Consider the following 26,075-nt stretch of genomic DNA (forward strand, 5'->3'; position numbering starts at 1 on the left):
ATTAAAGGGCCCATGGTCCCCTTTAATGAAGTGGACCCCAGATCATCCTCATGACCTGAAATGCCTCCTTCCAGGGCCTTATTTTTATAAGGTTCGATACCAGATTTGATACCTGAACATTCTAAAGAGGCTATACAAAGTATGGAATCCCATTGGTTGATAGAGCTTGCTTTGCAGGCCAAAAAATGATGCATCAGCTAGAAATGTCAGCAGTGGCCTCTCCAATTGGGCATGGGGTATCTCCACTGAATAACTGGTCATAAGATGGTCACCTGCTGGACAAGAGAGAGTGGTCCAGAGGTACAAAAGGACTTGAAGTACTATCCACCTCCACCACCTTGGGCTTGGCCACCATAACAAGGAAAAACAAGGGTGAAGGGCTGCTAGTTAGCTTCCTATTATTAAGCAAGTGAACAACCTGCAGCTCACAACTATGAGGCCTGATACACCGAACTTATAATTACCACTCCTATTGAGTCATAGCAAACTGATCAATACTGATTGGAATAGAATAGGGGTCCAAATGAATTATTTCTCACATATACATATATATTTTACATATGTGGTTTCAGAGTTGTTAAGGCTGTCTCGCTTGCATTTCTTAATCTCAAACCACAGTGGGAGTGTTTTTTTTAAGGTAGTTTTTGTCACCTTCCTCTATGTCTACTTTCAAACTGAAGTCAGTTAAGCAGGTATTCATTAAGCACTTACTTTATGTGGGCAGTGTGGCTCAGTGCTGAGGACTCAAAAACCAAAGTGAAATGGTTCCTGTCCTCAAGGTACTTACATTCTAGGGAGTGGGAAGGGATGACAAATTTACACAAATAAGTATAAGAAAAACTGTATGAGGTAGAGCACTTACACCTAGGAGGGATCAAGGAAAGCTTCCCAGAGAAGGTGTCCTGTACCTTGAGTTTAGAGGGAAGGCAAAGATTCTGAGAAGAAGGGAGTGCATTCCAGGCATGAGAAATGACTTACGGTAATACCTGGAGAGGGAGCAGACGAAGGACTAAGCTCAGGGAAGTCTAGTATAATAGGTAGAGTTTGTGAAGGAAAGTGCCTTGAGATGATTCTAGAAAAGTAGGTAGGAACCAGACAGAGGATCAAATGCCAGACTAAGGACTTTTCATTTTATGCTAAAGGAAATGGGGAGCTACTGATGGTTTGGAGGTAAAGAAGTGACCAGGTCAGATGTGTGCCTTGGGAGAATTACTTGGACAGAAGTGCGCAGGATGGATTGGAGGAGGGGGGCCTAGAAGCAGGGATGAGAGATCCTAATTGGTCTAGTATGATATTAAAAAAAATTTTTAAGGGTCACAAGACACACACTATAATAGAACTAATCTTACTGATTTTCCAGAGACTCTTATGTAGATAATCTTTTTATCCCTTTTGTGACATGAACTCTTTTTTCAGAAAATGCTTTTAAATAACTGAAGTAAAGTTCATTTAGAGACTAGTTCAGATAAAAATGTAATTTTTTTCCTATGCAAAGCCACGGACCTCCTGATATTTATCCTTGGACCCTAGGGTAAGGACTCCCGATTTAAAATAAACAAAAACAACCTACCTTTGGAAGTCAGTGCTCCATATCCGGGATACTTGGTTTGGCCCCTTAGGATGTGGGATTTTTGTTCTAGGGACGGCATGTATCAAAAACCTAAATGGAGCATAGGGATGAGATTTCAGGTGATCAGCTTATCCTGGGGAAGACATGATATTCCTTGGAGTCACAATCGAGCAGAGTTGCTGATGGAGAATGGAAAGACCCTGGCCTTCTTGCTCTCTCTCTCTCATGAGACATGCCACCTCCCCACTTTTGGCATTGGCACTGGGTATCTCCCATGTCTGGGATTTTCTTCTTCCTCAATCCCACCTCCTGGCTTCCCTCAAGTACCAGCTAAAATCCTACCCTCAACAAGCCTTCTTTCTAAAATGATTTCCTAATGATGCATATCTGTATATATCTTATTTGTACATAGCTGTTTGCGTGTTCTATCTCCCATTAGTCTGTGAGCTCCTTGAGAGCAGGGAACATCTTTTGCCTTTCTTTGTATCCCAGCTCTTAATACAGAACCTGGCATATAGTAAGTACTTAATAAATGCTTGTTGAGTAACTGATTAACATCTCTAGAGTACAACAGGAAAAGAGAGCAAAGGGATACAGCCAGAGATATTCCAGAGACTGGGGTGAAATGACATTTAGATCATGGTAGAAGGGAGTATGTGATAGACTTCCTTTTGAAAAAAATGTTCAACAGTCATTTTTTTTTTAAACTTTGAGCTCCAAATTCTCTCCCTTCCTTAATCCTCTCCCCCACTCATTGGTAAGGCTAGTAATACGATATCAGTTATACATGTGAAGTCATGCAAAACATATTTCCATATAAGGTATGTTGTAAAAAAAAAAATCTGGAAAAATATAACTAATGAAAAAATTCATTAGGTGTGGAGTTAGTAAGACCTGAGTTTAAATCCAGCCTCAGACACTTGCTGTGTGATCCTGGGCAAATCACTTAATCCCTGTTTACCTCAGTTTCCTCCACTGTAAAATGGTGATAGTAATAGCACCTACCTTATAGGATCGTCACAAGGATCAGATGACATAATATTTAGAAAAAGTATTTAGCTTAGTTCCTGGCACATAGTAGGTGCTATATAGATGCTTATTCCCTTCCCTTGTAACTGCAGGTTTGTACATAACAAGCAAACCCTTACCTCTCTTTAAAAGTGTAGGATTTCAAGGTGGTAAGTTAGGAGAATATTGGGGGTGGGAGGGGAGGGGAGAGGCAGAGATAAGTGTGAAGTGAAAGTGAAAAATTAAAAATGCTTACATAGAACATTCCAGAAAAATGAATGGTAAAATTATAATGAAGATGACAGTGTTTCATTTAGGCAGCTAGGCCTTGTATTTCTTTGTTGTTCTGTTTTGTAGTGGGAAAAAACCCTCCCACTGGCACAAAACACACTTTATTAAGGTCACTGTATTTCGCAGTTAGAAATGGAGCTAGTGTTTATGCATCGATGATGCTGCAGTCAATGCCTTCACTGGTTATGGTTCAGAAACTTCAGCCTGCTCACTTTGCCAAAGAGGTTTCCTGGGTGAATCTGAGGAAATGAAGAAATCCTTTGACAGATCCAGTCACTGCTTTGACCTTCTTCTGGGGGGGCAGGAAGCTCCTTCTTAGAGTCTCTTCTCCTGTGACATCCGTGACCAGATTTACTCAAGGAAAGGCATGAAGTTTGTGGGTCAGTCTGCCTTTTTGACTGAGCAAAGCTGAGAAGTTGACATTAAAGGACGAACCTTTTAAGATGTAAGGGCAACATTCCACACCTCAGAAGAGGCTGAGTCTTGAATAGCTCAGCTACTTAGGAGCAGGCTAGCCAGACGATAAACCTGCCCCAGGGCAAAAAACATTAATATCTTTGACCTCACTTGATCTCCTAGATAAGACCCCAACAGGAATCTGGTGTAACTTGGGTCTTCATTATAAATAAAAAGAGAGCCCTTCGCTGAACCAGGAACAATTGAATCTCTCTGGCCTCCTTTCTAGTTATCACTGTTTGTCCTTTATTCTGGAAGAGGGAGGTGATGCCATGACATGCATGTGAATTGGATTTAAGTGAGGGAGGGCTGTGCAAAGTCTGAAACCCTAATGTAGTCAGAGAGGAGAGTTTTCTGCCAATCTCAGGCAAGTTGTTGTCCTTGCTGAAAGAAGGCAATCACCCAGCTGAAGAGAGCACAGAAATATTAAGCCAAGTCAGTAGTGAAGACTGCCATTGCCCAGAAAAGAGTAAACCTAGTTGATCAGCCCTGTGCTCTGTGAAAAACCTAGCATCTGAGGAACCTGCCCAGCCCAAGATGGCAAGAGCTAAACAACCAGGCAACTTGCCTGATCCAGTCAAGGAGCCATTGAGCCTGATGTGGAGTGAGTTTGCAGCCAGAACGATCTGCTTGACCACACTAGCAGTGGATTGATCCATGTAACAGACACCATGTCATCCCTGAGAGGAGCCAGTCAAGGTGATCATCGAAGCAATTCATTCTTCACAAGCCTCAGCAAACTTCTTGAATACCCACCCTTCAGAGATGGTGGCCTTGTTGTATGAGTAAAAGTAGTAGCAGCTGCCCCTGGACACCCAATCCACTAGTGCCAGTGTAGACTGAGGGAGTAAGTGCAGAGAGGGCGCCATGTTTGTATTCTTACGAAGCATGAAATGGAACTGATGAACACTTGACAGATAGCACTAGTACTAACAGTGGGGTACTTTCCAGGACCACTCAGCATATGTATGGACAGCACATGACTCTTCAGCCTGGTTGCCTTTGACATAGTAGCAGAAGGAAGGGACCCTCTCAGAAGGGAAGCACATCTTCAAGCCCTTTCTGAAACTTGTCTATCTCCTGCCTCTTTGGGAAGGTTGTCCCCCATGTCTAAAATTCTCTTCCTCCTCACATCTCTTTAATCCCCTTGATTTCTTTAAGGCAGTGGTTCTCATTTTTGTTTTTTATCTCAAGAAAATTACTGAGGGCCTCACAGAACTTCTATTTATGTGGGTAATATATATTTGCATCTATGGTATTAGAAATGCAAATAGAAAATTTTAAAATACATATGTACTCATTCATTTAAAACTATAAGAACATATTAGCATATATTTTTATGAAAAATAACTTTTTTCCTAAACTAAAACATTTGGTGAAAAGAGTGGTATTGTTTTACATATTTTTGCTAATCTCTTTAATGTCTGTCTTAATCAAAGACAGCCGCATTCTCATATCTGCTTTTGCATTCATTCGGCTGCAATATGTTGTTTTGGTTGAAGTATAGAAAAATTTGGCTTCACACGGTGGGCAAAGGGAATTGGAAAAGGGAGGAGTATTTGAACAGGCAAATAACATCTTTGGTCTTAATTTGAAAATGGTTTTGGCCTCACAGACCCCACAAGAAGCCATAGTTCATACTTCGGAAACAACAATTAAAGGCTTGGCTTAAGCTCCATCTCCTGAAAGAGGCCTAGTTCCTGCTCCCCTCATGTGTTAGCATCCTGTTAACCATTATAGATTTTGTATATCTCCTGTATTTACTTCTCTGTAACATGCTTGTCACTCCTAGTAGAACGTAGTCTTCTTGAGACAGGGACTGTCTCCCTTTTGTCTTTGTATGCCTAGTGTTTGACACATAGTAGACATATAGTAAATACTGGGTGACTGAGTTTTTGGTCAATGCCTGTCTGTGGTTTAATGTGTGAGTGGCAGTGTGATGGTAGCCAGTGAGGTCCTCCATTCTGTTGGAGGAAACCTGCAGAGAAAGCTCAGAAATCAGTCAGCTGAAGACAAAGGGCAAATGGCCAAAGAGAAACATGACCCAAAGGTCATCCTGCCATCTTCTTTTGCCTGTCTCTCCCTCCCTCTCTCCTGTTGTCTTGGCATTCCCATCCCAGCACCAGGAACAGAGTAGGTCTCCTGAATGGGACCTTCCACATATATATTCCAGAACTAGCTCTGGAGAACTCAGAGGGCGCATGACTCACACCCCACCAGCAGTGTAATTTCTCCTCTAGCCACATATCAGCCTTCAGACTGGGACTGAAACCAGGGCCAGGAATTGCAGGCAGTAGGAAGTTTTCTAGCCTCACTGGCTTAGACCAAACTCCACCTGCATTCAGTCTTACACACATTCCATTTAATCCTCCCACTTCTTGTAGAATTTTGGATGTCTTCACTCTGCAGAAACTCTGGAATGTTCTTTTCACCTCTTTCAGCTGCCTGGCCTTGCATCAGGCAGCTTTGATGTCTCTTGTGAAAGTCAGATACCTTCTATATTTGAGTGACGTTTTCTAGGCATCTGAAGAAAAGGGGAAAAAAAATAATGGACTTGAATTTTTCACATAATTGCCTTAACATTTGAATTCCTTTGGTTGAAGGGGTCAGATTTGTCCATCACAGGATACCTTGAGGCTGTGTAGCAGCACTGGTGACTAACAATCCTCTCCTTTTTGCTGGAAGCTCATGAATACTTCCTAGTAGGGCCTAAAGTCACATCTGCCTCTGCCCCTTTTGATGCTCTACTGTCCATCTTGGTGTCTGTCATAGACACATGATGGATGGATGAAGTGCTCTACTTGGAGTCAGGGTTCAACTCCCATTGAAGACACTACTGTGTCATTTGATCTCTAGGCCTTGCTTTCTCCTCCGTGAAATGGGGTTGGAACCCAATTCCTTCTAAGGAAGTCTAAGAAAGATCCTGTGATCTTTTGACTCTGATTTAGCCATAGCTGCGGTGTGAGAAAAGTGAGAAACTTCTCCTACCCCCATGATCTGGAATACATACATGGGCCTTCATGTGGACATCTGAAGGAGAAGAGGCCTCCGGGCCATCTCCATTCCAGGTTATTGAACCAGTCTCGCCATGTGTATTCTATCTCATAGGCACCACCTGATTTGAATCCCTTGGCTCTGAGTGGCCCATCTAGAGATCAGATGGAGTTCAGACTACAGCATTGTCACTGTTTAGGTCTTGGTCACTGACCAGGTTCTGCAGCCTCCACACCCTCCCTGGGGAGACTTTCTCTATAAATGCTACCCCCAAAAGGTGACTTAATAGTAAAAAAAAGGAATTCACAGAATCATCAATAGACAAGAAACTGCCAAATCTGACAAAATCTGATTTTGATCTTGGTCAAATAAAGGATGAAGCCTTTTGGACCCATTTCTCAGGCTAATGACACTCCTTCAGGAAGTAAAGGAATCCTAGCATTTGTCTCTTCCTCAAAGGGGAACCAGGTTTACCTGTAGGCTTTTAACCTCTTCCTGAGCTTGATGTGAGCCAACCATCAGTCACTTGAACCTCAAAAGAAGAAGCTAGAGGAGAAAACAGATAAGCCGGGTGCTGGGATCAGAGCTACCAACAGTGCACCTGGCTCCTCAATGGCCCCTCCTCCTGTTCCTGTCAGGTTTGTGACTCACCTTCCATGTTCCCTGACAGCCGCCACCCCTTTGTGTCAGGTGATGTTAATGGATTTAATGTGATCTGTGCTGTTGAGCAGACTAGGCCCTTCCTACTTAGCTGGGCTCTTACAAAAGTGCAAAAAAAAAAAAAAAAAAGAGGGATTCCCTGTCTCATTGCCACCCACCTTTACCTGGGCCACCCCTACCTTTACCCTACCCATAGTACATATCAGTACTGGCCAGTAATTAAAATCACCTCCAGACTTCACATCCACTGTCCTTTCCCCAGCTCTCTCTTTCCCCACACAAAGACTACTGTGGGGCTCAATGCTGTGCCAACCAAGTATTTACATTGGCCGGGACTTGGTTATCATAGTTTCCCAAATGGTGATAAAACTGCCAACCAGTGCCAGCCTAGGGCTCAGCACCCTCTCCAGATGGCTCTCTTGTCAGTGACTATGTATCTGTAGAACATTCCCGCCCCACCCCCAACTTGATATCCATTCCAGTTACCCACACTTGGATACCCTTGTTTTTTCTCAGACTCGGCACACAGCACCACATTCAAGGGCTTGTACGTGGATACCATTCTTTCCTTCTCTCCATACTGTAACACCTTCACCCCATCCACTGACCGTATTTACTCCATGCTCAGCTTTTCTCTCACGAACCCTGTTCTACTTTATCCTCTTGCTCACTGCTGTCCCACCACCCCACGTTTACAGCCATCAAACCCCTGCTGAAGCTCTTTATATAGACCTGGTGGGAGAATCCTTGATTGCAGACAGCTGTGTGAATGCGGATTCTTCCCTGCAGAGCTGCCTGTCTGCCTTCCTTCCATTGAGATTCTCAGCCTTAGCTTCCATTCAGTTGGACCCTGGGGCTGGGGACCCAAAAGCACTGGGTGACTTGTTTTCTTAGAGCAGATGATTGGGGGTTAGGGGAATGTCTTTTTGGGAAAACTTTGGCAGCGAGGGGTAGGAGATCTGAAATTTATGCTTTTGCTTCTAGCATACTTGCTTGGGTTAGGTTAGAGATGGTCTCTGGACCCCAGTTCTTTTGCTCTCACATCTCCCTGCTCAAAATAGGCATTCAGTGAATAGTTAAGTTGAATGGATTAAACAACCTCGTGCAACTGCTGCCCATAAGACCCAGAAGTGAGTGGGAACGGTAAGGGTGTGGCAATGTCTAGTTCAAAGGGATCATTAGAGGGAGGTGAAATGAAGTTCACCCAGAGAGCCTCTGATTTTTCTATTTTATAATTGCCCTTTTAAATTCATCTGGACAAACAGTGGATAGATCACTGGACCTGGAGTTAGGAAGACCTGAATTCAAATTCTGCATCAAACACTAGTTGTGTGACTCTGGGCAAATATCATTCAATATCTGTCTGCCTCAGTTTTCTTATCTGCAAAATGGGAATAATGATAGCATCTGCCTTCCTGGTTTGTTGTAGATAAACTGAGATAATGCTTATAATGTTCTTTGCAGATTTAGATGCTAGCTATTATTTAGGGTTCGTGAAGATTAGTCATTTCTTGTTTAGGAATTCACAGGGACTCCTCTCCTCTCCTCTCCTCTCCTCTCCTCTCCTCTCCTCTCCTCTCCTCTCCTCTCCTCTCCTCTCCTTTCCTGTTGTCAAAGTCTTCCATCCCACAGGGCCCTGATAAGGCTGCTCCTGGTGTGAGGTTGGTTGTTGTGTATGAGGGATTTGTTCCTCCCAGGCAGTGTTTGAAGAATATAGGGGTTGCTTGGTATCCTCTGCTCTGGTGACAGGGCAAGGAGTGGAGCATAACTTTTCATAAGCACCTTGAAAAAGGTGGGGTCATGGTGTCACTGTGAGCCTTTCATAAAATAAATGAGATGTCATCCCATTCATCTTTGTTCTGCCTTGCCTTGCTCTTCCAGATATGATACTAACCAAGTCCTTCTGGAAAGGAGCTTCAGACAGAAATCTGCACATCTAGAGTTAGATGTGTCTTCTGCCCACCTGTTCCCTCTCTGGACTTTCCTGTGATTGCTCTCAGGCCTCTCAGGCCGCCAGGAGCGCTTGGCTTGGTCTCTGAAGGCCAAGGCTCGAAGGGTGTAGTGGAAAGAACCTGGGATTTGGAATCCTAAGATCTGGGTTTGGATCCTAGCTTTTGGCTCACTCCCTTGGTGACCTGGAGGGAGATATTTCCTCTCACTGCCTCAGTTCCATCATCTGTAAAATGGGGGAGGGGCCAGACTCAGTTGTATTGATCAGGACTCATGATTTCATTGCTGTAGGATATTCTTAGTGTGGAAATTTCTTCTCCCAGGGCAGATCAAGGATTATTCTGCAACTGGACCTGGGTTCAAGTGCTGTCTCTGATGGATTGATTTAATACCTGTATTATATACCCTCAGCAAATGACAACTTTCTTCTGCCTTAGTTTTCTCTTCTGTAAAATGAAGGGATTAGGCTAGATGGCCTTTGTTTGAGTTCTCTCCTTGCTTTGACTCTATTGACTCAAAGAGTTGCCTGGCTCATTGATAGACTCAGTGACATACCCAAGGTCACTAGCCATCATGAGTTGAGAAGCAAGACTTGAACTCAGCTCTTCATGACTCCAAGACTGGCTCTTTATACCACATTCTCCTCCTCCCCCTTCTTTTCTTTTTCCTTTTCATCGCAATAACAACAACATTTTAATAATAACAATCCTTATAGAGAGCTTTAAGATTTGCGAAGTATTTCATTCAAGCTTCACAACAACGCAATGAGGTAGGTGTCATAATCCCCATTTTACAGATGAGGAAAATGAGGTTGAGGAAATTAATCAAATTCCTGCATCAAACAGCTAGTAAGTCTCAATTCAGCCCTGCTCATGCTTTCGTTCTGCTGGAGGAGAAGGGAGCAAGCGTTTATATATAGTCTACCTGCTTTGTGCCAGGTACTGTGGCAAACAATTTTATAAATATAATCTTGTTGGGTCCTCACCACAACCCTGGGAGGCCTGTGCGGGGATTCTCCCCATTTTGTTGTTATTTAGTCATTTTCAGTTGTGTCCGACTCTTTTTGACTCCTTGGGTTTTTCTTTGCAAAGATTAGTGGAGTGATTTGCCATTTCCTTCTCATTTTACAGGTGAGGAAACAGGTTAAATGACTTGCCCAGGGTCACACACATACCTGAGGCTCGATTTAAACTCAGGGCTTTTTGACTCCTGATCCAAAGCTCCGTCCACTGAGCCACCAGCTACTTATGACTTTCCAGGCAGCTAAGACCCAGCCCCCTCTCTTAGGGACAAGACATATCCTAGTGATCTAAGCCATATCTTTCTGGGGGAATAGGGAATTATGGAGGAATTTCTTTCAGTTAATTCATCAGGACTGAATTCCCTTACAGGAAAAATATGAACATATTTCTTGCTTCAGCCAAAGCTCAGACATTGGAGGGCTTGATGGAGCAGGATACCAGCTAATGTGATATCTTGGTTCACTGAGGGGTCACCAGAAAAACTTTTTTCATTTCAGCCCTTGAAGTTAGAAATCTTTCCAAAATGCCTTTCCCTGTTTACTTTCCCACCCCAGAATTGTCCATTATGCAATGTTTTCCTAGTGGTGGAAGCTCTTGCTGGGTCTCTGGAGGGTAGGGGGGTAGGGAGGGAGATACACATAGAAGGTGGAGTGTATAGTCCAAGATAAGCACATGAAGTTTGCATACTTTCCCGTGTAACCCTGCTCTCTGCTTGTTTTCTTATTAATTCATTCTCCAGAAAATAGAAAGAACAAAAACCCCAGTTAACTGAATACTCTACCTGAATGCGTTCTAGATAATCAGAGTTTTCCTGTGCTTCCTCTTTGGGGCCAACTATCCCAAATTCTTCCAGTTTGGAAGGCTTTCTTCAAATCTTCATGGGCCAGAGATGAGTCATGAAAATTCCAGCCTGGAGTGTGATTAACTAGAAGATTGGCTTGGCGTCCTTGGTGGGTTTTTCAGGCAGTTAATGAGTCTGCCCCCACAAAAATGGCCCCTTGCATAAGCCTGGAGGAACTGTTTGAGATGACTGGGCTTTGTGACAAGCTCATCCCCAGGGTTCAAGCCTGAATGACACTGAGTGAATTGCCACCATTCTTGGTGGCTGGACCAGCTTCTGTGGCTATTTGAAATCCAAGCCCTGGATTTCCTTTACATTAAGCATTTAACTTCTGTTCACCAAAAAGCCTTCCATTCCCTCTAGCTGGAAAAAGGGGGACTTAGAACAGTTTCTTTTTTGTTGCTTTTTCCCTTTATTTTATGATTGTGTGCAAGATCAAGGGAAATTTTCCTGGCAAAGTGTCTAAGCCCAAACTATTCAATTTTCCCCATCTACCCTTTCTCCTTCCTCCACAATGGAATATAACTAAGCCTGAGCCAGAGTCTGGTGGAGAATTGAGAGCTGCAGTTTCTAAATATATACCTCTTTTGCCTGACAAGAATGACTTTGACTGATTACCTCTGGGTTGTTTCTTGTGAATTCTTCATGTGGCAGGGGAGAGGGAGGGAGTATAGCTGAAGAGAAGGCTTTCCTCACTTGGCTGCTTGGTGGCAGTTCAATAAAACAAACATTTGTGAAGCACCTACTATGTGCTAGGTATCATGTGATGTGCTAGGGAAACTGGAAAAAATGGAAATAATTACTCTCAGTTCCGCTTCTTACCCTTCTAACTTAGTCACCTCCTTGCCATCTCTCTCTGGAGATGCCTGACCCTTTGACCAACTCTTCTGATTGATAAGTCCCTGGCCTAGACCAGGCTTCTTAACCTATGGGTTTTGACCCCATATGAGGGAGAGAAAAATTTGACAACAGTCAAAGTTTTCTGAACTCACAAGGACCAAAAATTAATTAAAAATCGACCACGTAAAAAATCTGAGGAGTTTTTGGTAGCGCAGCTATCCTGCAGCCTTGGTTCTGAATACAGGGCACACGAGCTTTGCACTGTGCATGCTGTCATGCCACCCAGTGTCAGTGAAGGCTGCCGAAATGTGTGTTTAAGAAGCCCTGCCCTAGAAAACCAGTTCGTGTGAGGTCGTGCTCACCTGCCCTGCTGGCTTCACTCCTCACTCTCTGCACTTACTCTTTCCTTCCCCTCTCCAAAGCTCCTTTTTAATTTTTGTCTTCATTCATTAGGAAGTAATCTCCTTGAAAGTAAGAACTACTTTTTGTTGGCTCATATTTACACCATCAGTCCTTAGCATAGTGCTTGGCACATAGTGAACACTAAATATTTTAAAATATTTATCCTATCCATCCATCCATCCATCTGTCTTTCATCTATCTGTCTATCTATCCATCCATCCATCCATTCATCCATCTATTCATCCATCTATCCATCCATCCATCCATCCATCCGTCTATCCATCTATATATCTGTCCATCCTTCTACCCTCAAAGAGTTTCTATTCTACTGGGATGTGATAAAGGAATGTTGAGGATGTGAGACAGGACCTACAGTCAACAAACCATCACCAGGACAATGAGATGGCTTTCACAGGTAGCTCAGATCAGAGCTTTGAAAGCACTCTATGCCTGACCCACACTATCAAAGACCATTTCTTTTCTTTCCTCTAACTAGAAAATAGATTTAGAATAGCCTCTGCTCTTTTTATTTTTCTATTATTGTATGACTATTTCTGAGAAGGAGCCAGATAGTCAGCATCTGTGGTTTTAGCCAAGTGCAGCAGCCAGCAGCACCGTGGTTATTGGTATGTGCCATAGGAGAGTTCCCTTACTTACCCATTGGCTGTCAGCCCCAGATCCTTATCCTAAATGGGACAAATGAAAAATATCACAAGATGATTAGGCTAAATCTACCTGGATAGAAGCAGACCTGAGAGACTCACTAATTCCTTTCCTCCTTGTGATACTGGGCACCTGTGGGGGTGAGATGGGGGAAGATGTACCTTGGGGAGAGTTCAATGATTACTCAGGGCCCCATGACCTGACGTGATGGGACTAAGGACAGAAATCCTGCAGGGACACTTGAGGTGTTTTTTCATACTTTCTGTGGGCAGTTTTGGGTTTAGACATTTCTCCAACCTCCAAAGCTAAATGTTTTTATTTTTTTGACTGCACATGTGATTTCCATTGATATAAGGAACTCCTGGTGAGAAACTTCCTCTATTAACTTGTTGTCTTAGAGGAGGTGTTCTATTAACCTATTTTGGACAGCTAGGTGGTTCTGTGGATAAACTTTTGGTCAAGAAGACCAGAGTTCAAATCTGACCTCAGATACTTATTAGTTTTGTGACCCTGGATGAGTCACTTAACCCTGGCTTGCCTCAGTTTCCTCATCTGCAAAATGGGAATAATAGTAGCAGCTACCTCTCAGAGCTATGAGGATCAAGTAAGATAATAATTGTAATGCATTTAGTACAGTGACTTGCTCATAGTAGATACTGTGTAAATGTTGGCTCTCATTATTTTGTGCCGGGAATCCCTCTCCCAGTCTGGTGAAACCTTTGGGCCCTTTCTCAACATTAAGATTTCAAATAAGTGAAGGAAGTACTAAAACCTCAGTTAGAGGCAGGAAAATAGTCCAAGGATTCGGGAGCTGAGCCAGGTGAGGAATGAGTTTGGCTGGCATGAGTACTTCCTCAAATGAAGATTTAGGGGAAGAACTCACCAGTGAGAAAAAGAGGTAGCTTTTTTTTTAAAGTACCTACTGTGTGTAGGATATTGTTCTAGGATCCAGGAATACAAAAAAAAAAAATATGGCACTTGTCTTCAGTGTTTACAAACAGTTGTAGTAGCAGTCAGTATTTATATAGGACCTCCTAGATGCCAGGTACTGTGCTAAGCACTTTACAAATATCTTCTCATTTGATCCTTACAACAAGCCAGACATCGGGTACTGTTAGAAGGAATCTGGGATTTGGACCCAGTTTCTCTGCTTCCAAATCCAACATTTTTTCCACTAATAATAATAGCACTAATAATAACCATTTGTCTCAATTTCCTCGTCTATAAAAAGAGCTGGAGAAGGAAATGACAAACCACTCCAATATATTTGCCAAGAAAACCCCAAATGGGGTCACAAAGGGTAGGACATGACTGAACAACAACACACATGTATATATACATATACACACACATATATATATACATATATACAGATATACACACACACATATATATACATACATATATACACACACACATATATATAGCACTTACTATTCTCCCAATAATCCTGTGAGGTAAGTGCTATTATCTCCAGTTTTACACTTGAGTAAACTGAGACAGAGTTTAAGTGGCTGGCACAGGGTCACACAGCTAGTAAATGTCTGAGGCCAGATTTGAACTCAGGAAGAGGAGGCCATGCAAACCCGTCTGTCTTGGGGATTAGCAGCTCTTTCTCACAAGTCTTGCAACAGCTGTGCTAAGTCAGCAGAGGATGGCCCTGGAGCTGGATACACTGGGTTTGGTGATGGGGCTATGCTGAGTGATGGTGGTGGGACCACTGCATGAGAACAGAATGTGCTGGTATCAAAGGATTCTTAAAATTGAAACTCTCTGAGGGCAAGGATCATTCATTATTTGTCTCTGTGTCCCCAGCACCTAGGACAGTGCCTGGCCTGCAGCCAGCACCTAATATATGATTGCTGATGGATGGACTGACCAGGAGAATACCAGCTCCTGGACTTTGTAGACCCTGATTTTGTCAGAGAGAGGTTCTTAGGGTCTGATGTTAGTGTATTTGGGTTTGCAATCAGCCTCTGCCCTTGTGGTACAGTAAAAAAAGCAGTAGATTTGTAGGGAAGGGACCTGAGTTCAAATTCTGGTTCTGTGTGACCCTAGGGAAACACTTTCCTTTCCAGGGCTTCATCACACAGTCCAGCTGTGTGCCCCTAAAATCCTTTCCAGGCTCTAAATCCTATTATCTTGTGACAGTGTAGTTAATGAGAGGAGAGGGGGAGTTTCAGGCATTTCAGCATGTTCTCAATTAACTGTTTCTCATGGCTAGGGTAGTTATTTGACTCTTCTGGCTTCTTGCTTTGCTGGCAAAAACTTTCCACATCTGAGTAATTTAGAATCAGAAGGTCGGGGGTAAGGCTGACCTCATTTTACCAGTGGGGAAGACTTACTGAAAGACCTATAGCAGAGCGCCCAGACACAATCCCAGGTCTGCTATGTAAAGCACCGAGCAGTGGGCCTGACACAGGGGAGATGCCTAAGAAATGCTTATCCCCTCTTGCCTCTTACTGTACTATGTGGTCTCCCTTGGAAGGGATCCATTGAATTGGTCTTCAGAGTGGTTTGATTGGCCTACACTGGGTAGTGTTATTAGCTCTGGGCTTGGGTCTTCTCGTTGTCTGTTACCTTTGAAAGGACCTGGCTGCCAGAAGCCTGGGCACAGCTACCTTGTCCCCCTTTGTCTGTTCAGCCAGGTGGCTATGAGATTAAAGGGAGAGGATTCTTGGCTGCCATTTGGTGATCATTTGGGGGGCACAGTGGGTAGTAGGAGGAGATGAATTCTGAAGAGGGCATTGGAGGAAAAAGACTGGAAAACTGTTAGATGGTAAGGTTAGGCTGTGGGCTCTCCTGGAGTGATCCCACAATGTGTTAGAGCACAGCTCCAACCTCTTAAGGATGGAGTCCCCACCCCCCATGGCACCATTTTTTCCTTCTCTGAACACTCCTCTCCCCCAGCTCTATGTACCTCCATGACTGCAACCATCAAGCAGTAGATTTCAACCAGCACCCCATAAAGCTATTGCATTAGTAATAATAATGATAATAAAACCAAAAATCCATTGACATACTGTTGCTGGAAAAAGTCTCTTGTCAACTTTTCACCAATGAAACCTTCTGGCTCACCTTCTTCATTTGCAGATGTGAATGCTCAGTGTGGCCCAACCCTGTCAGCTAGAAAGGCTGAGCTGCCCCTGGGGCCCAGGGTTCAGAGAATTATTAATATTCCATGAGTCTGGGGGTTGGGGATGGGGACCATGCAAAGATTGCCCAAGCAGCCCCTGCCCAGGTCAATGCCAACACAGCAGGGTATATCTTTCTCTCCCTCCCATAGGGCTGGTTCTTGTTTGGCAAAGGCATAAAGGCTCTTCCTAAACAGGGACTTAGAAAGGCTCTGTCTGTATGCCTCCCCTCTCCCTCCCGCCTCCTCTTTTCTCCTCTCCCTCCCCCCTCCTCTCTTCTTCTCTTTTTCCTCCACCTTCCTGTCCTCTCTCCCCAACATTCACTCTCTCTCTTCTCTTTCCCCAGCCTTCTTGCAAGTCAGACTAACTCTTCCTGTGTCCTTACTGTAAGGCCTGTAACTAATTACTTTATAAATTAAATCCATCTGTTCAATGTATTAAAACCAATCCTTAGGGTATCTGTGTTACTCTTTTAGGGTGTGTTCAAATAAAGGACACAAGCACATAAGCTTTTGACTGTGTAGGGTGAGGGATAGGAAGTGTAGGAGGCAGGGGTTGTAGTGGAAAAATACACTGGGCTGAGTTAAGAGACCTGAGTTCTTTTTCATTTTATTTCCCCTCCTCCAATTACATCAATTACATCTTAAAACAGTTTTAACATTTTTTAAAAGTTTTGAGTTCCGAATTCTATCCCTCCCTACCTCCTCCCCTCCCCTCTCTCAGAGACTGTAAGCAATCTGATATGTTATATATGTGCAATCAAACAAAACATTTCTGTATTAGACATCTTGTGTAAGAAGACTCAAACAAAAGAAGAAGGAAGGGAAGAAGGAAGGAAGGAAAGGGAAGGAAGGAAGGAAGAGGCTTTACCTTACGTGTTTTTCCTTCCTCTTCTCTTTATGTGTTGAAACACATCCTTTATACATATGACAGGGAAGAGCATGTCGCTCCTTTGCTCCAGATCTCTTAATGGCCTCCCCATGGTCTACCCAATAATGTTACCTGATAGGATGAACAAGATGGGAGACTACACATTTTCTCCTATTCTCACAACCTCTTATGTCTCTCTATAATAGAAATTATGCTCAAGGCATAAAGCAGTTTTAGTTATCTTCACAGTCTAGGTCACCAACAACCAAAATGAACTAAGAACCCAATTAACTAATAGCAGAGAAGGCTAATCTCCAAACCCCTAACACTCAATCAGCACCCAACACAAAGCCAGGGCCACACAAGCTAACCCACAGGCTTGCAGTAGAATGCAACTTTCCTCACAGAGCCATGGAAAATAAAAAGGCAGAAGCTTTTTTTTCTGGGATAACGGCAAGACAGAACTCTGTGCTGTAGTAGACAGTTGAGAAACTGAGGAAACTGATGCAGGACATGTGTGTGACTGAGTGGCACACCACTGAGCCTGAGGAAAAGAACTCAGTCTCCAGGTAGGGCCAGTTCTATTCTCCCAGAAGTCATTTGGGGCAAGGACTAAGGGCAGTGAAATCTGAATTGCCCAACATGGGAGGTGACCCATCTAGGGAGCCTCTAGCCTCTTTTGTCACCAAAAGAGAAATCAGAAAGTGAGCAGTGGGGGGAAGTAAAGGGAAAAGACTAAAAATGCCAAAGGTTTCAGGAGGAAAAGCAAATCAGTTAAAGGTCTTGAGCATTAAGCACATGAACCAATGGGGAAGATATTAACAGCAGAATGAAATATGGTCTCCAATCACCTAAAAGAGTCCAGATAGTTATGAATAAATATTGTGAGATAAAGGAAAGTAGATCAGAGCTTGATGAAGCAGAGGAATTTGTAGATTCTCAGGAGATTATGAAAACACAAAATTCATGAATAGTTTAAAAGAGAAATAAAAATTATGCAGGCAGAATTTATGACCTGCATAATTGATAAACTAGAATAAGTTAATAAATGTTTGATGAATTGATTAGAAGAAAGGAAGAAAAAAAAAGAAAACATGATCTCCATAGAAGCAAAATATTGATCTTAAAGATGGGATGCATAGACACAGCTTAAGGATTATAAATCTTCCCCCAAAAGCCACATGTCAAAAAGCCTCATTACCATAATTCAGGAAATAATGCAAGAAAAGTTTCCCATATTTTGAACACGGAAAACAAAATGTCAGTTGAAAGCACCTGCAGATTGCCTCCAGGAAAAGACAAAGAGCAGAACCAAAAAATTGCAGTGTAAACCCTATGGTGAAAACCCCAAGACACATACTTGTTAAGTTAAGCAATTCCAAGGACAAAAAATTTTTTACAAGTAGTCAGGAGAAAGCTCTTGAAATATAAAGTAAAGGAAATTCAAATAACAGGGCTATTCTATACCCACCAGAAACTGTAGAAGGAAATGGAATAAAAATGTATTGTGAACAGCAAAGGAACTCAAGATGCAATTCAAGGTTATATACCCTGATGAAAAAAGATGGACATTGAGTGAAAAGAGGTGCTCAAAGCATTTCTAGAAAGAAAACCAGGCCTGAACAAATGATTTTTTCCTCAAAATTATTTGTTTCTCAAACACCACAGGCAATAGAAATACAAGAAGGGACAACCAGGGACAACAAGAAAATAACAACGGAGAGACGATTAAGAAGTTTCTTTCTTTAATATCACACAAGGAGACGAGGGTGAAAGCAAAAGACAAATAAAAGCAGTTGTAGAGAAAGAAGTATCAAACATCAAACACCTGCCTAGAGGTGAATCAGTATTTTTGTCAGACTAAATTAGAGGATGAGAGGGCACACAAAAAAGGAAGGAGGAAGAAGATAAAGGAGAATATGCATTGAACTCTAGTAAAAATAAAAGATTAACAATAAAGGGGAAATAATTCCTGTAGTCTCACAGGAAGAAGAGCACCTGGGTGAAGGGAGGGACTGAAAAAGGGGGAAAAAAAGGAGGAAGTCTTGTTTCAGTGGAGGGATGGAGCATTAGTGATAAATGGAGGAGGAGAGAGAGTCCATGAAGAGAGATGCGTGTCATCTCAGGGACCATCTTTCCTTAGGGTAAAAAGAATCAGGGCTCCTGGGGACAGCTGACATCCAGAAGTTTGGGAAGGCATGGCCGCAGGGAAAACAGTACATGGCAAATGGGAAAGAAATTACCAAGGGGAGAGCAAAGATTCACCACGATCTGCACAATCAGAGACACAGGAAATTCCTACAATGAAGCAATATCTTCTCTATCATTTGCAGGAGTTAGCATTTCTAAGAGTAAGTAGCACAACAGAAAAAAAAGGGCCCTGGGGGCCATATCTAAAAAGCAGTAATTATTTACAGGGAACCCAAAATAGGTATCTTAGATGCTTTAATTCCATGAAGAATACAGAGATTAAAGGACCAAATAAGTGTAACAGTCATGAATTAAAGAATAAAGTTTAGACTATATGGAAAGAGAATATAAATTATTAAGAGAATGAGGGAGAGAAATCCTTTTTTTTTTTTTTTTAAAAAAAAGGTTCAGAAAGATGAAATTTTTAAAAACTAATGAGCCAAGTTAAAGGGAAGGGGGAGCAAGGGAATTTTCTTTGCCTACTTAACTGGCAGGGGAAAGAGGGGAAGAATTAAATAGGTAGATAAAAGGAAGAAAAAAAAGAACTAATAAATAAAACACCAGAACAAGGGAAAGATAAGAAAGAAAGATAATTTGGTAAGAAACCAAATTCTGTCACCTGGTCACTTTGGGGAGCATTTAGGCAGCTCCTTTTGTGAGAGTACATGCAGTTTGAGGACCTTTCCTGGAACTGATCTCAGCCATTGAAGACCTTTCCAGTCTGGTACCACTCAAGTCTTCCAAAATGGTGATAACCAAACTCAAATAAAAACCAGGGCCACTAATTTGTACATAAGGATTCCTGCATATTACATATTGTCTTAGTTTTAACATGTAATATTATCTATGTTTTATTGTATTTTTATTCTGTTAATCTGACTTGGGCCACACTTAGAAGTGACATGTTTTGACATTTCTGTTCCAGCCTTATCCTACACTCTTTCTTTCTATATATTCTACATTTCAGCCAAATCCACCCCTCTTCAATCTCTAGATGTGTCCTTTCTCGGTGTCTTTGCTCACGCTGCCTGAAATGCCCTCCTTTCACCCTGTTGAATTTCTCCTTATCCTTGAAAACCTGACTAGGAAACCTTTGGTGATTCCTCCTGTTGACAGTGACCTCACATAGTACCTTGGGTACATGCCTACTACGCACTTCGCATGTATTCATTTGCACTGTAGCTATAATATATAATGAACATAGGTTCATTATGTCCCCCTACTACAAAGCTTACTTTAAATTCAATTCCACAAACACTGTAAGTGCCAAGACCTGTTTTGGGGAAGAGACATAAGCCCCGGTCTCAGTGAGGTTGAAAAGTAAACACACAAAAATGTCTCTGAAAGTGGAAGACAGATCATGTTTTGTCTAAACTTGATCTTTTCCCCAGCATGGAGCACAGGTTTTGCACACAGTAGATGCTTAATAAGGGCTTGTAGAACTGGATCAGATGGAGCTGACTGGGACTGATAGATGTTTACCCTCTGCATCCATTTACTCCTTAGCATGTAATAGTGACTATTTTAACGACATTACCATATCATTTTAGGTTTTTCTTGATCATATTTTTAGTCACAACAAGGTATAGAGGGGAGAGTGCTAGATCTTGAGTCAGGAGGAATCCTACCTTTGAAAACCTGGGAAGGTCACTTGAGCTTCAGTTTCCTTATCTGTAAAATGGGGATACCTCACAGCTTTATTGTGAGTACCAAATGAGACAAGTTAACATGTAGATAAGGCTTTTTGGCAGCAAATCAATGAAAAACCCAGCCTGTGTTATGAGAACCATTTTGTTCAATGATTTAACAATTTTGTTCCTCTTCTAGGAGTGTATCATCGATGAGGACTGTGGGACAGGGAAATACTGCCAGTTTTCCAGTTTTGAATATACTTGTGAACTCTGTAAGGACCAACAAACAGTAAGTAGCTAAGCCCTGTGAAGGTCTGACCAAGATACTCCTCTGGTATTACTCTCTTAGAAGCCATTTTGCAGATGCCTCAAAATCTGACTTTTGTACTGGCCCCCTCTGGCTCCCCAGTGTGTCCAATCCCTTAGGAAAAATTCCAAAAGCCTGTGTCCACTGCTCAGTGGGCACCCCACAACTCCTAGTATTCCTGGAAACACCAAAGATAACATAATTCATGTGGGGACTGATGAGAAGATGGGAGAGATAGTTGGCAGAGAAAACTCTAAATATAGTCCTGTCAATTTCCAAAAGTACAGACCCCTTCCTAGTAACTAGCACAGCCAGGTGAGAAGATCCAGTAGCATCTCTGCCTTCTAGCCAGACTGGGGCTGATCATTCCTATCTAATGAAATGCCTCTGTAGGCTATTTAGGTGTATGGAGAGTAATCAACTAGTTGTTTTCTGAGAACATAGAGATAAATACATTCCTTGAACATACAGACATGCTTGGGGAAATAAGAATACTTATTACTTACTAAGAAATACTTATTATGCTCATTAAATAATACTTAAGAAGCAATTACTCTCCCTTTTTAACAAAAGAATTGTTCTGAATTTAACACATCCCCCCAAACTATGGAGAAGAAAAATCTCCTTTATGTCCAGTTTGCCTTTTTAAATATATAATATATTCAACGTGTTATTTTCAAAATTTCCCTGGTTTTGTATGTACCTTCAGAGCTTCCTTCTTTTCTGTGCATGTCAAAAACAACTTTAGTGACCTTTCTTCCTTTGCTGTTTTTTGGGGGGGTAATATTGTCACTACCTCCCCTCTCTCTCTTAAGTCTCCTCTTGTCCCCCAATAAAGAGTGCAGTTCTTTTAACAAACAAGCACAGTGTATGTAGAAAAACAAGTGCACACATCTGCCAGGTCCAAAGAAGCATGTATGATTCAGTGCCCTGGGTCCATCATCTCACTGGCAGGAGGTGGGTAGCGTGTTTTATCATCAGTTCTCTGGGGTTTTGGTTGGTCCTTGCATTGATTAGAATTCCGAAGTCTTTCAAAATTGTTGTTTTGTAATGTTGTTACTGCACAGATTGTTCTGGTTCTCACTTCACTCTGCATCACTTTTTCTGAAACCATCTTTTTAATTATTCTTATTGTACAATAATATTCCATTATATTAATGTGCCATAATTTGTTCAGCCATTCACTGCTTGATGAGCATTGCCTTTGTTTCCACTCCTTTCCTACAAATAGAAAGAATTGCTATAAACATTTTTTGTATATTTGGGTCTTTTTTATTCCTTTGATATTTTGGGAGGTATAGTGGTATCGTTGGTTCAGTGGGCATGGACAGTTTAATGACTTTGGTGAGAAACTTCCGAATTACTTTCCAAAAGATCTGGATGAATTCACTGTTCCACCACAAGTCCATTGATTCTCCTGTCTTCTTACAGTCCTTCCAAAATTTATTATTCTTTTCATTAATCTGATATAGGTATGAGGTGGAATTTCAGAGTTGCTTTCATTTGCATCTTTCAGTTATTAGTGATTTGAAACATTTTTTATACAGCTCTTAGAATTTTTTATTTTTTCCTTTGAGAGTTGTTTTTTCATAGCCTTTGGTGGTTTATCTGTTGGGGAATAGCTGTCATTCTTTAATATTTGAATCAGTTTCTTATATATCTTGGAAATGAGTCCTTTATCAAAGAAACTTACTACAAACATTTCCCCAATTAACTACTTTTCTTCTGATTTTTAACTGTCTTGTTTTTGTTTGTGCAAAAACTCTTTAATTATATGTAATCAAAATTGGCTATTTTATCTTTTATGATCCTTTCTATTCCTTAACTGATGAAGAATTTTTCCCACATCCATAAATATAGAAGATAATTTTTTCCTTGTGCTTTCACTTTGTTTATGATTTTGATATCTAAGGCATATATTTACTTGGAGCTTATTGTGGGATATGGTATGAAATCTTGGTTTAGACTTAATTTCTGCCAGACTAGTTTCCAGTTTTTCCTGAAGTTTTTGTCAAATAGAGAATCTCTACCCCAGTGGTTACAGTTTGAGGATTAATAGACTATTGTGCAACTCCCTTTTATAGGGTACTTGCTGTTTACAAAGCACTTCCTTCAAATTAGCCCTGTGAGATAGGCAATACAAATATTATTATCCTCATTTTACAAATGAGGCAGTTAATGTTCAAAAAAAGTGGAAGAGTCTTTTCTAGTATTATATAGCTAATGGCAGCATCCAAACATGGCACCAGGACCTTTGAATTCAAATCTGTGCTTATTCTCATTCTACCAAAATTTCAAAGTTAAATTGCACAAGCTGAGTTAAATTAAATTATTAAATTAAATTAAATTTAAATTATTAAAATAATCATTTTGTAATGTGAATAATCAGTGAGCTCCTAGATGAGCTACTTTGCAAAATCACAAATTTGTGCATTTGGTTTTTCTAAGGTATGCCTCTCTCCTCATCCAAACCTACTGCTTACTGTTGGTTTGACACACAGAATTTTCCATCCCCTTGAGACTTTGCTCACAGTCCTCTCATTATTACTAAGTAGTTAGTCCCACTCAATTTCCCTATCTCTGTCTTGTCCTAACCTCTGTCCAGGTGTGAGGGCCCTCATTCCATGTTTTTGTCCCCTTTCTCAAGCGCTGCTCAAGAGATAGCGAATGCTGTGAGGACCAGCTCTGTGTCTGGGGTCACTGTGAAAAAGCTGCTTCAAAAGGTAGTAATGGGACCATCTGTGACAACCAGCAGGGTTGCCAGCCTGGCTTGTGCTGTGCTTTTCAGAAAGGTAGGTGGCCTTCCCTGTTTCAATGAGAAGCCCTGTTTCGATAAGATTGTGTCAGGCAGTAGCATATTAGAAACAAGACTAACTGTTCTTCCTAGAATCACAGAATCTCAGAGTTGCGAGGGATCTAGAGGGCATTTAATCCAACTTGTACCAAAGCAAGAATCCTCTCTCCAATATTCCTAGATGTCCTTGAAACATTTTAGTGAGGAAGGACTGAGGTATTCCATCCCATTTTGGAATGGTACTACTCCTGAGGATGTTTTTCTTGATATACTGGTCCCAATTTTGCCCTCTGTGGCCAAGCAGAGTGAGCCTAATCCCACATCTGCATGCCAGCATACCAAATAATTGAAGATGTCTAGCGCATCTCATCCCTTCTCTCCCTTCTCTTTCCCACCCCTGGTCTTTTCTCTGAGGGCATCTAGTTAAATCAAAGGTGCTAAGGAACCCTCTCTATGACATCCCTGACACTCCAGTGATGGGGAACCGACTGCTTCTTTAAGCAGTCCATTTCGGACACATCTAATTTTTAGGAAGTGTCTTTACAAATCCTAAAATCTACTTCTTGACAATTCTGCCTGCCCCCATTATTCCTAGTTTTCCCCTATGGAGCCAAACAAAAGAAGACAAATCCTGTGTGTGTGTCTGTGTGTGTGTGTGTGTGTGTGTCCTATATGTGTGCATGTGTGTGCTCACACCCACATGTATGTGTCTAGGGGTCTGGAAGCAAAGACTTCAGTGACATCCTCAAAGGAGGATGAGCTGATGTATTAATTTTTTCCTTCCCAGGAATCCCTTAATCTCTAGCTTCATATCAAGATAGAAAGGATGGTTCTCAGCACATTTTTTCCAGGAGTCAAATCTGCTTCACTCCCATACTCAGGAGACTGGAGGAGCAAGGAAATCATTATAGTGGTGACTTTAGAACTGTAAAAATGGGCTAAATTTTTTTAAGTCTTCAAGATATTTTTCTGTTCTATTTTTCATTTGGGTTCCAGAAGCAGCAAAGTATAGCAAGTTATCTGATTGATTGATTGATTTGTTCAGCAAGCATTTCTAGGCTCAGGGAATGCAAAGACATAAATAAAGCCATCTTCACTGTCAAGGAGTAGACATTCTACATGGGAAAACAAAAACAATATATAGAAAATTGGGTGCAAAATATATACAAAGCAGGGAAGGGTTGAGATATAAGGATAGGTTTCTTATATAGGAAGTAACATCTGACCTGAGCTTTGAAAGAAAGGTGATACAGATGGGAATACAATGTCATGGACCAGAAATAACACAGACCAGTTTGACCTGGAAAATAGAATGGAGAGTAAGGTCACACTAAAAAAACCACAGAAGAATTTGTACTTTATCTCAGAGGCAAACAGGAGTCACTGGAGTGGTTCTTAAGCATGGGAACAACATGGTTAGATCTGTGCTTTAAAAATACCAATTTGGCTGTTAGGTAGCGGATGGTTTGGGGAGGGGAGAGATGGAAGGTTGGGAGATCAAAGAGGTGGTTATTGTAGTAGTCCATGTGAGAAGTAATGAGGGTCTGAGGTGACATGGCTACTATGAATGGAGCAAAGGGGGAAGACATGAGACATACTGTGAAGGTAGGACCAATTATAAAGACTTGGCCACTTAGCAATATAAGAGTAAGAAGTCAAAGGTGATTCCGAGGTTGGGAATATGGGTGACTGGTGGTGCTCTTGACAAAACAGGGAAGTTTGGATGAGGTCAGTTTTGAGGGGAAAGAATGAGTTCTGTTATGGAAATGTTGTTTGAAATGATTATGGGATATTGCACTGGGAGACCAGAATCGGAAGTCATCTGCATAGATGTGATGATTGAACCCATGGGAGCTTATAAGATCATAAAGGTTGTAAATGGAGAAAAGAGCCTTGAGGATATATCCATGTGTGAGGGGTGGAATGTGGATGATCATCAAAAGGAATGAAGAAGTAACCAGATAGATAGGAGAAGAGCCATGAGAAAAGAGTACCACAGAAATCTACGGAGGAAAGAGTTTCTAGGTCCTCGGAGGAGAGAATGGCCAACAGTTTTTAAAAAGAAGTCACGAAAGAAAAGGAATACGAAAATGCAGTTGGATTGTCAAAGGAGAGACGAACCAATGAGTGACACTTGAGCAAAGCAGTATATGAAGTGCAAGAAACACCCTGCCCTCAAGGATGGCACATTCTCATTTGGGAGGTCTTTGGTAACCTGTGACAGAGAGTTTCCGTTGAGTAATGAGGTTGGAAGCCAGATTTCAATGGGGTATAAAGTGAAATAATTTCCTTCATTACTGATTCTTTAGGGGTAGTGGGAATGGGAGGGAAGCAGATGGAGCAATTAGAGTCGATATCTCTTTTCCTTGCCCACTGGGGTAAGCTCAAGGGTAAGGACACCTACTTTTTCTGTATCCCCCATGTAGCTCAGAGAAGAGGTCAGTAAGGGTTT

The 26,075-nt window shown here is 41.7% G+C and overlaps 1 protein-coding gene across 1 annotated transcript in view; it reads left to right on the forward strand.

Moving 5' to 3' along the window:
- DKK3 (dickkopf WNT signaling pathway inhibitor 3) overlaps positions 1–26,075 on the forward strand; it is a 63,836-nt gene that overhangs the window by 34,500 nt on the left and 3,261 nt on the right. Inside the window, exons 5-6 of the mRNA XM_072619428.1 lie at positions 20,719–20,811; positions 23,477–23,621. Of these exons, the coding sequence (XP_072475529.1) occupies positions 20,719–20,811; positions 23,477–23,621 (238 nt within the window). The remainder of the gene's footprint in view (positions 1–20,718; positions 20,812–23,476; positions 23,622–26,075) is intronic.

This window comes from Notamacropus eugenii, chromosome 6 (assembly GCF_028372415.1).
Source record: "Notamacropus eugenii isolate mMacEug1 chromosome 6, mMacEug1.pri_v2, whole genome shotgun sequence".
NCBI classification, from domain to species: domain Eukaryota; kingdom Metazoa; phylum Chordata; class Mammalia; order Diprotodontia; family Macropodidae; genus Notamacropus; species Notamacropus eugenii.